General features: G+C 35.4%; 1 protein-coding gene across 1 annotated transcript; it reads left to right on the top strand.

Moving 5' to 3' along the window:
* The first annotated feature begins 1,020 nt into the window (after nucleotides 1-1,020).
* On the top strand, nucleotides 1,021-16,209 carry LOC117321184. Its single transcript, XM_033875650.1, has 20 exons — nucleotides 1,021-1,063; nucleotides 1,295-1,584; nucleotides 1,701-1,755; nucleotides 2,022-2,156; nucleotides 2,239-2,438; nucleotides 2,645-2,775; nucleotides 3,967-4,154; nucleotides 4,905-5,050; nucleotides 8,968-9,110; nucleotides 9,312-9,382; nucleotides 9,660-9,814; nucleotides 10,722-10,888; nucleotides 11,042-11,216; nucleotides 11,446-12,017; nucleotides 12,234-12,487; nucleotides 12,841-13,044; nucleotides 13,427-13,645; nucleotides 14,128-14,264; nucleotides 15,769-15,934; nucleotides 16,091-16,209. The coding sequence occupies exons 1-20, from the start codon at nucleotides 1,021-1,023 to the stop codon at nucleotides 16,207-16,209; spliced, it is 3,570 nt and encodes a 1,189-aa protein (XP_033731541.1).
* The last annotated feature ends 115 nt before the right edge of the window (nucleotides 16,210-16,324 follow it).

The raw sequence follows: 16,324 nt of genomic DNA, 5'->3' as shown, positions 1-16,324 counted from the left end.
GTTAAAGGAGAATATATAATTAAGGACACTTCGTCTGGAGGTAAATATCCGTGTCACGTCTTATTTAATATATATAGATTGGTAGTACTAGGGGATATAATATTCTTATTATCGTTTAAAGATCCTGCATCGCAATTAAAAAATAAGACGCATAGATTGAAAACCGGAATAGGATAAATATAACTCTAACCCTATCAAAGGCCTGTAATCACTGCCCGCAAATAGAATATTTTTTGTATTTGGTGTCTATATTTTGTATGCTACCTTCCATCGATGAAATGAAATACATTTAATATACCATGTACGTCATTTTATGGATTTTGCAAGGAGCAATTATATCGTTTTATAATTAATTGATTATTTCTCTTTTACAAAATGTCGTTGATGCTTTGAAATCTGAATTTGGACTTTTCGAATCCTGTGTTTTACGTTGATACGTCTGTCATGTTATCACCCCGTAATTGCCATGAGTTACGATACAACTTTCGTTATACTCAGTTTCACTTCATGTCTGTATCTTAAACGTGTATTGGGTTGTAGATCTACCGGATGTGTTCTCATCATTTGCTACATCACACCTGCGACTGGACAGAATAAGGTATTATGATGTGAGAGTGTTATCCTAGACATTCTTGGAAACGATGAACGGTTCTTAAATACAAGATCTAGGACTACTTATTTCGAATGAAAATCCATTCAAAAATAATTCGTTGCATAGTCGTTTTTTATAAGGAACCAATAAATTGATACACGTACCAAAGCATTAAGCAATCAGCATTTTGCTAATTTTTCAGCATCGCAAGCAAAACACGAAGCAGCCACAATCCCGATGATTTGATACGTGATACGATTCTGATCCAACAGGTAAGTTATGTGAATCCATTGTTTGACGTATCACGTGTTAGAACATATATTCAATGATTTTAATGTGTTCGTTGTTGCTGTACTTATACTTTATGTGTTCCACAACATCTAAAGCAAGAAGAGGAACGGCATGCGCTGACGGAAGTCAACGGCACAATGTCCTCTCTTATATCCTGTGTTCTGGAAAATAACACAACTGGTGAGTACATCTTTACAAATATATTAACGTGGTATTGTTCTGTTTTCTCTGTGTATAACGGAAATTCTAGATACATATGATGGCTACTTAGCAATAATTGATAGATCAGTATAGAGTGTTCGCTCTGATATGTATTACCTGTCAATTAAAAGTTATTGGAGATGTCAATAATCAATGCATCCTTCTCTTACCGTGTATTTTGGTAACAATATTTGACCTTGTTATGATTAGATAACACTACAGATAGAGCTGGCTGTGTCGACGATCTATGGCATCTTCTGGGAACACTCCAACAAGAAGATTTTAAAGGCCTAATGGACGAAGAACTAGGACTGATCTGTAATGAGAGCGACACATTATGTACAAGGAGGAGAGGACTGTTTGTGGATATGTTGTCTAGACGTGGTGATTGGTTGTCACAGACTCTGATAACAACACTCATATTAAAAAGTCCAATTACTAGTGAAGAAGAAATGCAACGCTGTCTATTCCACCTTGTAGCACTGGGGAAACCATCGCTTGTAAGTCAAATCACGTAATTTACAAATATGACATTGTTTAGATATTGGTATATATCATTATCGCCACATTGCCTTCTCGACTTCACTTTATATAAACCTGTTTTTTCGGGTTTCAGGATTTGATGCGTGCTGTAGAGGAAGTTTGCATGGGTGAAGATGATTCCTTTTCTGGTAAGTAATCCACCAATTCACATCATTATTGTTCTAGTTAGAATTGAGTTTATATCGGTGGCTAAGTTGTTAGCTGGACGACCGATCTGTTTAAAGTAAAACAACTTATATGGAGAACAATTCCAGGCTGCAATACTACTTTTTAATGTATAGTTTCATGAGTAATTTTTGACATGGATCTAACAAATAATTACCAATTGAATGTAAACAATCAATGTATAGTGTAATGAAACCGGAGAGGACAATCTTTTTTGTACATTTTGCAGAAATATTGAGTCTTTCAAACACACAACGAAGATCATGTTTGAGTTTGGGGGCCTTGGTGAAGAACGCAGAACTACAACATGCTTCATATGCTGAACAGGTGATAGAAAAGCTGGAGATGTGGCTAAATACAAAAGGTAATTCACGCGTGAAGAATTTTGTTTAAATGATGTTTGCTGATGACATATTCATAATTATAAAAAACAAATTTTAATACAGGACGAAACATTGAATCTTCGGAATCTGACGTGAAGAGAAACCGGTACATAGTTACGAAGATGGCTTTGTTGCATGCTATTGGGAATGCCGGGATGAACAGGTCGGTCAAACACATCACTTCGTTCATGAAGCCAAACACGGGTCCTCCAGAGTGGCGGAGAGCGGCAGTTTCTAGTCTCAAGCATTTTACTTGTAACAAGGTAAACACCACTTTAAACATACCATTATTGGTAGTATTAATGTATTCACGTATGTGAATATAATACGAGGTTGCTTGTAGTTGTTCATGTGTAACATGTTAACATGTACATGCTTGGTGATATTTTGCTTCTATACTGAATCTTGTTAATAAATTGAGTCTACACAAAAATTACAAAGATATGCATGTACTTGAATACTATTACAGAGCGCTGACTCATTACTACACACCGCCTTACATGACGACAATAGACAGGTGAAAGAGGAGGCGTATGAAGCGTTCCTTTCTCATCCTAACAAAGGGAAGTTGACAGGAACTCAAAAGGATGATATACTTAGGTGAGTCATGTCTGAGATATGAACCATTTATTGCGTTATCATAAACACACCAATCAATCCATTATTTTGAAACCGATAATGAACGAAACAAATCATAATGCCATGCCAATCCTTTCTTATTATTGAATCTCATTGTGGTATCAAATAAAAACACAAGCTTATTTTTGAAAATCGTCGATAACCTGTAGTATGTCTTTCCTGCAAATTTACATACAAAGATGTGAAGGTTTAAGCATCATTTGAACCTATTTGAATATATAACATTATCATACTAAATTTTAAGTTTAAAAAATGTATATATTTAAGGATTCTATCTCATTTTGACTGCGTATACGGTGGTATGCTCGCAGTGGGGAACGGACATATCCTATGGTTATAGCGTTAGCGCTCCATAGAGTATGTTCGTTGCCAAATGCGGGCATACCACCGTATATGCAGTCAAAATGAGGCACACTCCTTATATTTACATCAAACAAATCGTTTAAATACAGTACGACAAATATAACATTCAGGGTGTGTTGCGATGTGGGTAACTATGGCAGCCGTTGTTGTAAATCTACGTGAAGACACCAGTATTGTTAACATAATTAAAAGAAACAACATATTCGTTAAATACATTGTGTTTTTTAATTAATTGATGTATTCACAATTCAAAATTTCACACTCAGATTAATTTTGGTTGTGAAGCACAGCGTGTATTGACACAGATTTAGTAGTGACTCTACGAACTGTACATTTCCGCAATTTTCAGTTTTTAACTCACTTGACGTTAGGTTTTATAGCAGAGATCATCGGGTAAAAGGCAAAAACGTTAAAATGGCGTTGATAGTCCTTGGGACAAAGACGCTGTTTCAAATGTATGGAAAATGAAAGATATCGACATTTTTGACAGTACTTCGCTGCACTCCGAGAATTAAATTTGGTCGTCAGATCTTGGGACAAAACGCCTGGTATTGTAACACTTCAGAATCTTCACGCGCGTGATAGAAAAAGTGTTTGCATAGCTATATAAATATCTTACTGTATCTAATTGTATTTCTAGTACTGTTTATATGTCATGTGATTGTGTTTGTGTTCTTTGTGTTTTGATCAAGGGGCGGATTGCCTCGAACATTTGATATATATATCAATATCTATATATCCAGGTGTAAAGTTTAGCAATCAATCTTATCCATCTATCAATCTACACAGCGCAAATTATACCTACCCTACCCTGTTACGACTACGGAGAGGTGTGGTCACTTATAGCGCGAGCCTTAAAGATGGACTGTACTTCGGTATTGTACTTCCTGGCATTCACTGGCAAAAAGTGATTGGAAATTCCGCCATTGGAGCTGAATTTGGCATAACTTTGAGGAACAACCTCGAGTTGGAACTAAGTATAAATAAAAAATTACTATTTTTTTTTATTTATTTTATCTTAATAGATCTCAAAGAGTTCATTTTAGTTTTTTTAGTCTCTGTTGATCGGAATAGTTTGAGACACATAATAATGATGATAAGGACAGTTTCCCTCAATCACCTAATCGGAGTTTGTCAGTCTTATTTGTCATGGTATTTCACTCTTTTTGAATGAGGAAGGGGTTGTTAATTGTCTGTCCCTTCATTTGATTATTGAATAATAATCAAAACAATATGTAAAGACATTTTTTGGAGGATATAGTGGTTTCACTCGACATTCCCATAACCTATATCATTATGATTAATATTGCTAGAACTAGGTTTTAATGCTGACATGGTATATTTTAAAGGTAAATGTGCATTGGTTTTTAAATGAGTAACAAAACCAACGACCTATTGCGGAACAAAGCAAAACATATGTTTACATGTATTAAGAATTTTTGAAATGCGAATGTGTTTATGTTACATGTATTGAAACAATTATTGTTGTTTGTCAGTCACAGCTAAATTAAACGAAAGGCGAAACCGTTACTCTACCTTACTGGTATAAGTAATCAATTTGATGATTGTATATATATCCAATACTGTATTCCACTTAAGTACATCAAGCTTAAATAAAAGATTGGTGCTTGCATATGTATGCATTTCCACAATCCATATAAGCTCTAATCATTGTTTTACGTAAATACCAAATGTATGATTAATTATCGTTTGTGTTTTGTTTACAGAATTCTTATCTGGCCATTTTGAGATCGATGTCTATAATGCAGCGTTCGCCGTTCTGAACCTCAAATTACTCAATTTACGCTACTCTTTACTTGACGCCAAGATGTGTTACATGGGACACGTCGGATACGACATGAATATTCTGAAGGCAAGTACGCATAATAAAAGTAACCTGCTGCCCCATTGCATGACCGTAAGAGGGGACTAAATTTGGAATCTTATCTTTTCTCTTCTTTCTTACTAACTTTCTTCTTCCTAATGTCTCCCTTGACAATGCCACACTTTTGGCCTTGAGTTGAGCGTTCGCCGGTGTGAGGAAGGCTTTGGGTTCTGCCCCTAGCCGAGACATACCAGAGTCTTTAAAAATGGTAGTTGCTGCTCCAGCTTAGCGCTCAGCATATTAGGAGTGGAACGACTGGTTTGCCCGTTGTCAGTATAATTTGACTAGATGGGATGTGCTGCTGGGTGTCTTCGGCAGTATGCTTCAGTGAGGTAGCACTATAGATTGGCCTATTCCGGCCTATCACAAGGAGACTTTACACGAACATACTGTAGCCTCCCAAAACACACATACGCACTCGCCATAAGCATGCATGTCGCACCTACGGGAGACCGTCCTTAAATGACCTTAGCTGTTAATAGGACGTTAAACAAAATAAACCAAACTAAACCAAATAAAATTAAGCATGACTCACGTATCACCGGTAGCTCGGTAGAAACCACATCAACAAAGATGATGCTTCTTTCTTTCTTTATTACCATAGAAAAGACCTACACATATAATAACTAAAGTCAACTCGCGACGACCAAGGTTCCGGACCTCTGATAGATATAGCGACGTATATTGTATCATTAAGTATAATATAATAATATTAATATAACAGTAATACAATCAAAACTAATTCATAATCATCACAGTTCGATTCTCTCCTGATCTGTTACCGTCCGAATGGATAGTGGCATTCTCACATTCTCCTCATAAGTCCCTGTGTGACAGGCGGTCGAAATAACGCCTCAATTTAAATAAATGTATACATGGAAGTTCAATCGATAAAAAAAAAGAAAAAAAAAGAAAACATTCATTAAATGAGGCATCACCTTTTAATCAGTTGTAGAGCTCGTATCAAGGTCACAACCAACTCCGTAACATATTTCAAATCGTATCCAAGCGGGAAATAACCGGAGAGCACAGACCTTTTTTTCAAGCCCCCAGTTTGGCCCCCTTCTTGTTTTAAATTGAATTATAAAATTTTTAAAACAAAAACTTAAATAAAATTTTTGAATTTGTTTTGGTTTAAGGGGTGTTGGGAATTTGTTTTATTTTTGTCTAAATAACCCAAAATTTTGGTCACAAATTAAGGGGGCTTTCCAAAAAGCACAAATTTAAGGAATTTTCAAAAACCTTCTTTTAAACAAGGGACTTTTAACTTTTTTTGGGAATTGGGAAATGTTTTAAGGGAATTTAAAAATTTTTTAAAAGGAAAGGTTCTTTGGGTAGTTTTCCTGGGGTAAAGGATTGCCCCCCTTTAAAAAATTTTTAAGAAAACCCTTTTTTAAAAAAAGGTTGAAAAACAAACTTTTCCCCCAATTTTTGAAAAATTTGTCCCAATTTAATTTTTCCAAAAAATTTTTAACCACAGAAAAACCCTTTTTTAAACGGTGGATTTCCCGGTTATTTTAAATCGGGTTCCCCCAAAAATAATACTTTTATGGACAAAAGGAGGTACGGGGGTTTAATCATTGGGTTAAACGGAGGAACAAAACGGTTTTAAAAACATGAGGAACCTTTTTAAAAGGGGGAGGAATGGAAAACTTTTTTATCGGTTTTGTTGAAAAATTTTGGCCTTTTTAAACCAAAAAAATATTAAGGCCGGGTTTGCACTAAAATTCCTTTTTAAGGGAAACATCAAAACTTTTTTTTCAAGTATGTGGAAAGGTTCCCCTTGGGGATCTTTTTTAAACATTCGGAAAATCATTTTATAAAGGAGCCCACAGGGGATTCATGGGGTTTTTTTCCCTTTTTGGGTTTAGCCCAACAGGGGGAATCCGGGAAAATTTTAAATTTTTTGTATAACATACAGGGGGGAATATCAGGGGGTTTTTATCGGGTTTGGGGGATTGAAAATAAAAAGGAATCTGGGGAAACGGGGGGGTTTGGTATGACAACAGGGGGGAATGGGGGGTTTTAAATTTTTGGGTTTATCATACGGGAGGATATAAAGGGGTTTTAATCAGGTTGGATGACATCCCGGGGGAACTGGGGGTTTTTTTTTCATTTTTGGTTTAGAATACAGGGGAAATCGTTTTTTTTTGGGTTGGTAGGACATACAGGAGGATATCTGGGGTTTTAAAATTTGGTATACAACAGGAGGATATCAGGGGGTTTTTTAAAAATTTTTTGGTATGCCATACAGGGGTTTCAGGGGTTTTCCCAGTTGGTATAAACAACAGGGGGAATACCATGGTTTTTTTTGGGTTGGGGTAGGGACAACAGGAAAATTCGGGGGGTTTTATAAGGGGGGAAAAAAAACATAAGGGGGATTCAGGGGGTTTTTTTTTCTTTTTGGGGTTTTACAAACAGGGGGAATTTCATGGGTTTTATAAGGGGGTTTATGACATACAGGGGGAAATAAGGGGGTTTTTTTCAGGTTGGGTATGACAAAAGGGGGGTATCGTCAGGTTTTAAAAAAAATTTTTTTTGGGAATGCCATCCGGAATATCGTTTTTTTTTTTTTTTTTCTTTTTTTTTATTTTATGCCCAACCGGGAGGATTAGGGGGTTTTTAATCATTTTGGAAAGACAAAACGGGGGGGAACAGGGGGGGATATAAATTGGTAAATTTCCCCGGGTTTTTTTTTTGGGTTGGGCCCAAACAGGGAAAATATAATGGGTTTTTTTGTTTTTTTTTGGGTTTTTTTTTCCCCGGTTTGGTATAAAACAAAAGGGGATTCAAATTTTTATGGGGGGAAATTGAAACGGGTTTTTTCCCCCGGGGAAAATGGGGTTGCCTACCGGGGAGGTACTGGGGTTTAAAAAAGGGGAAGACCCCAAAGGGGGTTTATCTTTTTTTAATTTGGGGTTTATGACATCAGGGGGGGGATCAGGGGGTTTTTTTTATCATTTTGGTAGGGGACTACAGGGGGAAATTAAGGGGGGAAAAAAAATCAAGGGGGTTGGGGGAGGGGACATAAAGGGGAACATGGGGGGGTTTGGTGGGAACAAGGGAATAATTTCATAATTTTAAAAGGTTTTGTTAAAACATAAGGGGATAAAGGGGTTTTTTATGGGTTTGTTCCTTGTTTTTTTCCTTTTCTGGGTTTTTTTGGGGGGTTTATGACATACAGGGAGGATATCATGGAATTTTATCAGGTTGGTATGACATACAGGAGGATATCGTCAGGTTTTATCAGGTTGGTATGACATACAGGAGGATATCGTGTTTTTTTCAGTTTGGTATGACATACAGGAGGATATCATGGGGTTTTATCAGTTTGGTATGACATACAGGAGGATATCATGGGGTATTATCAAGTTGGTATGACATACAGGAGGATATCGTCAGGTTTTATCAGGTTGGTATGACATACAGGAGGATATCGTGTTTTTTTCAGTTTGGTATGACATACAGGAGGATATCATGGGGTTTTATCAGTTTGGTATGACATACAGGAGGATATCATGGGGTATTATCAAGTTGGTATGACATACAGGAGGATATCATGTGTTTTTCCAGTTTGGTATGACACACAGGAGAATATCATGGAATTTTATAAGTTTGATATGACATACAGGAGGATATCATGGGGTTTTTATCAGGTTGGTATGACATACAGGAGGATATCATGGGGTTTTATCAGTTTGGTATGACATACACGAGGATATCATGGGGTTTTATCAGGCTGGTATGACATACAGGAGGATATAATGGGGTTTTATCAGGTTGGTATGACATCCAGGAGGATATCATGTGTTTTTTTCGGGTTGGTATGACATACAGGAGGATATCAAGGGGTTTTATCAGGTTGCCGTTTGACTATTATCACTTGTACTTGTATCTTCTTGCAGAAAACCATTGATGCCGTTACGATAACTCTTCCCTATATTGGCAAGAAATTCGTCCAGAGTCTTAAGAAAATTATAGCTGCCGTCACGTCTTTTCTGACTTCTCCAATTCAGTCAATAGCTTCCCTTGCGAAAGGTCTTCTCGAGTAAGTATACTTTTGTCTGTAAACGATGTTAGTTTTCAGGGAAAACAGGAATTCTATAGTGTACTGTTAATCCACCACCAAAGAAAATTCGAGTTGGATTATACAAAATAGCGCATTGCTGTTATCATTTATATATATATATTTTTTTATTACTTATTTTTGAAGAAAATCCTCATTTTTAGAATTATTTGCATCTTGCAGCGTTAAACTGTCCATTGGGATGTTCATGGATTTCAAAAACATAATGATGGAAACACTTATGAAAATAACAGGTGACTATTGAACTCTTCAATCATTATTGAAATACGATTAATGTTTAATGCCTGATGCTTGTTGATATCAATATAATGTAGAAGTTATGCAGGATCCAGAACTGCTTTCCACTTTATTAAACATCTATACCACTTCAATGAACTGATAATGAAACTATAAATAAATGGTTTAATTACACTGTAAATAGAAAACTATATTAGTGTTGTTTATTGAAATGAATAAGACAAAGATTTGGAATTTCGAAAGTGAAATTTTGCATGTAATAATTTCATACAGGGAAAACTCCGTTTTGGCAAAGTTACGGGGACGAACTTGAAGATATATTTGAAGAGGTAAAGAGTTTTATTTCCATGGTAACTGCATCTGCGCAAGTGCCGTCAGAACCAGAAGACCCTGACTCGACCCGACTGTCTGATTGTGTTTCCTCTATGGTAATATTGGTTTGTACTTGTCCTCACATGGTGGTTTTACTTTAATTTTGGCATTATAACAAAATAATCTATACTATACTGATATACAAAAATAAACAATAAATACATTATACATGTTTATATATATATATCATTAAAATGTTTAAAAGGAAAAAATATAAAGGAAATAAAAGTTGAATACAATGTATATATAAATTATTGGATATTTCGATAAATGAAGAATTCAAGACCGGGAAGTGAGTGTCTGTCGGATGCTAACATTTATACAACCAGTATGACTTCCTTAAACATGTGTTCAATTTATGTGATGTGTATACATGAACTGTTATTGCAGACGTATGCAATGCGGGTCGAGTCTGTAGATCAAATATTTCCAAAACATATTCTATTATTGAAATATTTTGTTACATTATCGGTGGAAACATCTAGTAAGATCACGTTAAGCTAGCGAGGAAAAAATTGCATGGTTTCGAGCTGGAGAACAACGTTGTCGCACGCTTTGGCTGTCATACAGCCAAAGAGATTTACGATCAAAACATATCCCATCCAACATCACCAAGATGCGATCACCTGCTTGTCTATAAATAACATCCGAAACGCTCGTCTGACCAGTAAGTCGGGTGTTATGACTTGTCGGAGAATTGTTCAAATGAGCTTCTTTTTACCTAATACCCCGATAGCGACGAAAAGGTCTCGGATGCGTAAAACACTACAACGACACAAGTGTTACAAAAACTGTCAGCTTATACATGTATTGTATATATGAAAACAACGATAATAATGTACCAGTGTTGATCTTACCTGTCGGTTTGTTGTACTTTGCATATCATATATGTAAAGGGTTTTACGGCACTACATATTCACCTGATAAATATATTACTAAAATAAAACTATTTTCTTGACACAGGTTAAGCAAATCCTTTGGTCCAAAGAAGAACTTAAAGCAGTCCTATTTGACTCTGTCAACGATACTTTTTTCTCGTCGGATTTTGGGAAAGATATTTTTGAGAAAGTGAAGGACGTTATAGACGTATACAAGTCTCTGAAATCTTCTTACACGTCGCTGAAGTCCTAGTAAGTAGCCCGGCCACAAACCATGTTTTACCTTTATTGTGTAGTTAAAATCCAACTTGTCGTTAAAAATGTATATAATTGTTCAAATGTTATGATCCATAAAATAAACATCTTTATTGATACACTCAATGAAAAGTTCTTTTTCAATTTCAGTGTACAGAAAAGTATTTCTCTGGTACAGAGGGTATTTGGACCAAAATTTCACAAAGATTTCCCGACTCGACGTCGACGTGATACGCCTGAATGTGGACAAGGGGTGTGGCCAACGACGTCTAACAATGCGTTTGAGACCACTGGTGTAGATGTCACCATTGCTTCAGGCAGAGAGGTATGCTCCGATATGGCTTAAAAACCTCACAGTATGTCATCTATTATTTAGATTAGGACGCTGGCTAAATATTAAAGGTAAAATAAGGAAAATAATTGAAACAATGTTAAAGGTTTTGACACATTTCGTGATTGCAAAGTAAGGACAGTATTTAAAACTATGACATTTAAATCAATGAGAGGAACAAGTAATTGAACAAAAATATAATTATATCAATTACACATTTTAGCTGGTGAGTCCTGTCAATGGCCGAGTGTATAGAGAAAGCTCAAGTCGTATCCTTGTGATACCGACGGATGATGGACTGACAGACTTTGAGATAATTATCGAGAATGCTGAAGCTGTCCATACTATCTCTTATGATGGAACATTTGCTGAGGCTGGTGAAACCGTTGCCATGGTATTAAATTCCAAATGCCAACCAAACTTTATCCATGTTTCAGTTCGTAAAGCAAACTCCACGCAGTACATAGATCCGACCAGATTTCTTGACAGAATAATGCCAACTCCTAAATGGGTGTTGGAGTGCAAGGATTTATATCTTAAACATATCTTCCAAACAATCGATATCGATAATCTAGGGGAATCCTTCAAAGATCTTTATGAAGATATAAAACGAACAGTGTTAGAAAAGATTGATGAATTATCTCAAAAGGCAGTTGACGACATTTCGTTTGAAATCCAAATTGAAACTGAGGGTGCCTATTTAGAAATAGATTCATCTGCTGGAAGTGTCTTGGAAACTCTCAAACAATCATTGCCTGATTTCGGTAACGTGATGAAACTCTATTCGTTGAAGGGGTAAGTATTATCTGTGTATGGTCACATATACCTATGATGCTTTGAATTGAATGTGAATGTCAACGTATTTATAGATTCCGTCGGAAATTCAAAACAAAAAGAGAACATGCTGCATTTGACTAATATTTTGAGCGGATTGATTCTCAAGGAAAAAATGTCTATTCCGAAATAGAAAAAAATTATGATAATTAAATGTCATATTTTATCTATCGTCAGAATCACAGATGGACTGAATATCCTGAAACTTGTTGACATGGGTAGTTTTACACTGGAAAAAATCAACTCTATGCTGGGAACTGATTTAGGAATAAAGCTTGATGAGATGATTATCCAGCTTCGGATGGCCAATGTTGATATATCTTACCAGGATCCGGGTATCCTCGCAATTTCTCAACTGCAAAGTTTATTTAAGGATTTGCAAGGTGATTGGCATTCAACCATTCACGAGGCTCTATTGAGATATGAAAAGGGTAAGTTTTTAATATAAAAGTTGATGTGTAAGATAATGTCTATTCATTATGTTTGCTACCTCTTGTAGGGTGTCAAATTTGAATTTGTCCTATTTACAAAACCAAAGATTTTTTAAATTTCGCAATTTATTCATATCACAAAACATAATTTTATTAAACTGAAAATAAGTTGATAATGATCTCAGCAATGAGAGTCTTATACTCTTCGCTTTATAAGGATGTTATTTTCAAACCTTCCTCATTTGTTTGATTTTACGTTAGTTCCATCAATTTTATTCCTTACGTTTTGTATAACAGAAACAAAATATGTTATATACAACAAATCAATTATTGAAACTTTTGTTATATTTCAGATTGTCCTAATTTTAAAGGAGTTGTCGGTAAAGGAGTTGGGCTTGCATGTACAGCACGAGCAAATTGTTCAGGATTATCATGCAATGTACCACTGAACATTGGTAGCATTCGCCCTGTCGTTAAGCTTGACATGTCTTTAGACCCGTGTAGTGCTCTACTATATATCACAGACAAAAGTATGACTTCAGCTGTTACACTCGATGGTATGTACCTCATGATAGCATAATATATACTTAGACATATTGTCGTCCCAGTAATAACGTTGATTTTAATACCATTCTTTATGACCTTGCTTCAATCAATTTTCTAACGGCAAAATTATTACTTTTGGCCTATCGGTTGATTGAACCTTCCAATCTTTACAAAATATAAATGTTTTAACGGTTTTAGCGACCCCCTATGTCAAAATAGGTACATTTCTCTGTCATATATGTGATCAAATTTGAAAGGACATTCTCGTGGCCATGATAAATCCGTTATGACACTCTCATTCTTACATACTTTGTCGCTCCTTTATCTCGCTAGGATAAACAGAAGTAAGGTACTCCATTGATTATTGTGTGATTAACATTTCAAATTTTGTAGGAGAGATACACACAGTGACACTTCCTGATATGACTACAGTCGGTCCGGACTCAGAGCCGTACGTGTTAACATTAACAATCCAAGGTGAAGAGGAAAATAAGGCTATTTACTTTAGTGTAGAGGGCGCTCTTTGTGTTAAGTGTCACACATCGTGTCTTCAACCATTTACCATTGTCTCTGACGCAAGAGTTGACATTCCAGACATCTGTAGCAACACTCGTAAGTAAATTACGGTCGTATATTTAGTTCAATGGTTTCATGAAGGGATTATTGTCTTTACTTGAATTTGTTTGTGTTTATCGAAAGCAATACTGGTACAACAGAGGTAATTGAAATTGGTCATAAACTGACATAGTTAAAGAAAAAATTAAAATGCGGAAATACAAAGTAATGAAAATTGTAAGATGATATTTATTTCCATGATAATGACAATGATTACTCATATTTTGAACAAAGAGACACAACGTTTGTATATTTTATATATGCATTAAACTGCTAGTAAACATATGCCAAAATTAATATTAAACATTGAATCGAATATCTGATTTTGATGTGTATGAACTCACGTGAGGAAGTAAAGTAATTAGAGATATTTTTACACAATGATAATTGCATTGATTAATATGACATTGACCGTTTAGTTTCGCAACAGTTGACAACACCATACTGGTTTTATTTCAATCTATCAATTATTACTACAGACCCCGAATCTGGCACAGACGATGAAATCCTGAGAATGACATGGCGACAATTTTTGGATTCTTTATCTGAAATTGGTGCATTGGATAATGATACTTTGAAAATTGCTGATTCTATCAGGAAATACATTCTAGAATCCGTAAGTATGTTATATTTGATAGCCAGTAGTCAGTATTGAGATGTCCAATTAGTTTATTTGATAACAATACTACGGCAAATTTAAGGGCATAACTTGAAGGTAACATTTCCACCTGAACAAATCCTTGGACGTCTCCTATGTGTATCAGGACAATGTATTTGGAAGCTAAGTCGTTGATGAACTGTTTTTGCTATTTACCTGATATCTATCTAAGCTGAAGTACCATCTTTCGTCAACTGTATTTGAATCATCAGGTGTGACAAATGGTAATAAGTTGGTGGTCATTGGTCAAAGGTCACACTTGACCGCTTTTGAAAACAGAACAGGTATGCTAACCATAGTGGATAGACCTCTCGACCGATTTATATCAATTTCTTCATCATTTTAAATATTTATGAGCATCGGTCCAGGTTCAAATGCCAAACACTTAAAAACTTGTGTAGCGGATATCAGATAAACACTTCAATCGTCTCAACAGAGATATGTTTTATAAATACTGCAATACCTTCATATCATGATGTATTCCGTATTAATTTTGGTGATCTGTAGAGATTCAAAGAGCGGGTTTAAAATGGATAACATGTGACATAACTTCATAGGGATGCTCCAAAAATAAATTTCGATATACATATATATATTTGGATATATACACACCGTAGGTGGGGGAAAACAGGAATGTCACTCTCAGAAAATGGAAAACTTACAATGAGGAAATTACAAGCATCAGGCTTTTCACATGGTCAATATCAAAGTTTTGTTAGATATAATAGGACATCGATATATATATTTGTGGAAAGAAAGCTCATCAATATATCCGACCTCGTATGAAATCAAAATCAAGTCGGCCGACCGAGGGGGTACAGTTTGTTCCTTAGGCATGTCAGACAATATTCCTTTGGAAAATATTGTCACCGAATTCAACCAAACTAAACAAAGATCAGAAATTAATTCCAGCCATTGGGGAACATTGTAATTTACCATGAGTCTGTTTCGTGGAAATATATAAACCCGAGTATTAGAGTTTGGCCATTTAACACGAGGCTTGCAAACAAATGTAAGTTTTTTTATGAAAGTTTTTCGTCGCGCCATTTACAATATTCTTGAAATATACATCAAAATTGATGACGTTATCACTTACGGCATAATTACTCTACGTAAAATGGTAACGTTAAGTTATTGTGAACATGTCATTATAGCGCGTGTATGCAGTCTTTACCCTGTGAAGTATGTGACAAACAGTATATCTTAACACCATGTCAGCCCTAATCTAATTTCACTAAAATGGTAGCAAGACATTTAAATATATATTATATCAACAATTTTAAGGAACGAAAGCAAATACCAGGACTTTTTTTTATGAAACACAAATATAAGGACAAAACGGACTCTATACGATAGCATTGATGACTGAAGGGCTCACACAACTTAATATTTTACAATATGTTATAGCTATTGACTCCTTCTCTAAAATAGTTGATTATTATATAATGTATTAACTTTACAGATGGTCGAACAGTCATTCAGTAAAGAATACACACAAGCAGTGAGAAGCGCATTCCCTAATGCTAAGGATACATGTTCTGTTGACGAGAAAAGTCTACCACGGATCAATGCCAATTTCTTTGTATTGAGAGTGTCCATTCCCGTCGGACCAATCATCGTTTTATTCAGTAAGCATGCAATATTGATTACATACGCATCATCTGTCAGGTGCAATATATGTTCAATGGATAGTTTTCTCAATATAAAATTTGTTTATCTTATTGAAATACCAACGACATTTCATAGTGTGTACATTTCGAATAATTGTTTTATGTTTTTCCTAGAATTCAGTGTCGGTGGATCGCTCGAAGTATCAGTTGGGATCGATATATGTGTTCTGAGCATGTACGCTAAGGTATGGTTATCCATGTCTCTGTCACTTTATTGTTTTATGTTCTTATAAAGTTCATGATACATGTTAATATACTTCATAAGATTATCTATTTTACCTTTGAAAACAATAAAAGCTAATGGAATGTAATACAGATGTATTATTTAATGTGTTATCCTCTACAGGG

The sequence above is a fragment of the Pecten maximus genome, unplaced genomic scaffold (genome assembly GCF_902652985.1).
Source record: "Pecten maximus unplaced genomic scaffold, xPecMax1.1, whole genome shotgun sequence".
NCBI classification, from domain to species: domain Eukaryota; kingdom Metazoa; phylum Mollusca; class Bivalvia; order Pectinida; family Pectinidae; genus Pecten; species Pecten maximus.
This window is presented reverse-complemented; position numbering and strand designations above follow the sequence as displayed.

Bases quoted from the DNA above. Each gene is read 5' to 3' on its own strand.
- LOC117321184 (XM_033875650.1), top strand. From the start codon at position 1,021: ATGTCCTCTCTTATATCCTGTGTTCTGGAAAATAACACAACTG. The intron at 4,155-4,904 runs GTATAAATAAAA...TTTTGTTTACAG, and splicing joins CAACCTCGAGTTGGAACTAA to AATTCTTATCTGGCCATTTT. The intron at 10,889-11,041 runs GTAAGTAGCCCG...TTTCAATTTCAG, and splicing joins TACACGTCGCTGAAGTCCTA to TGTACAGAAAAGTATTTCTC.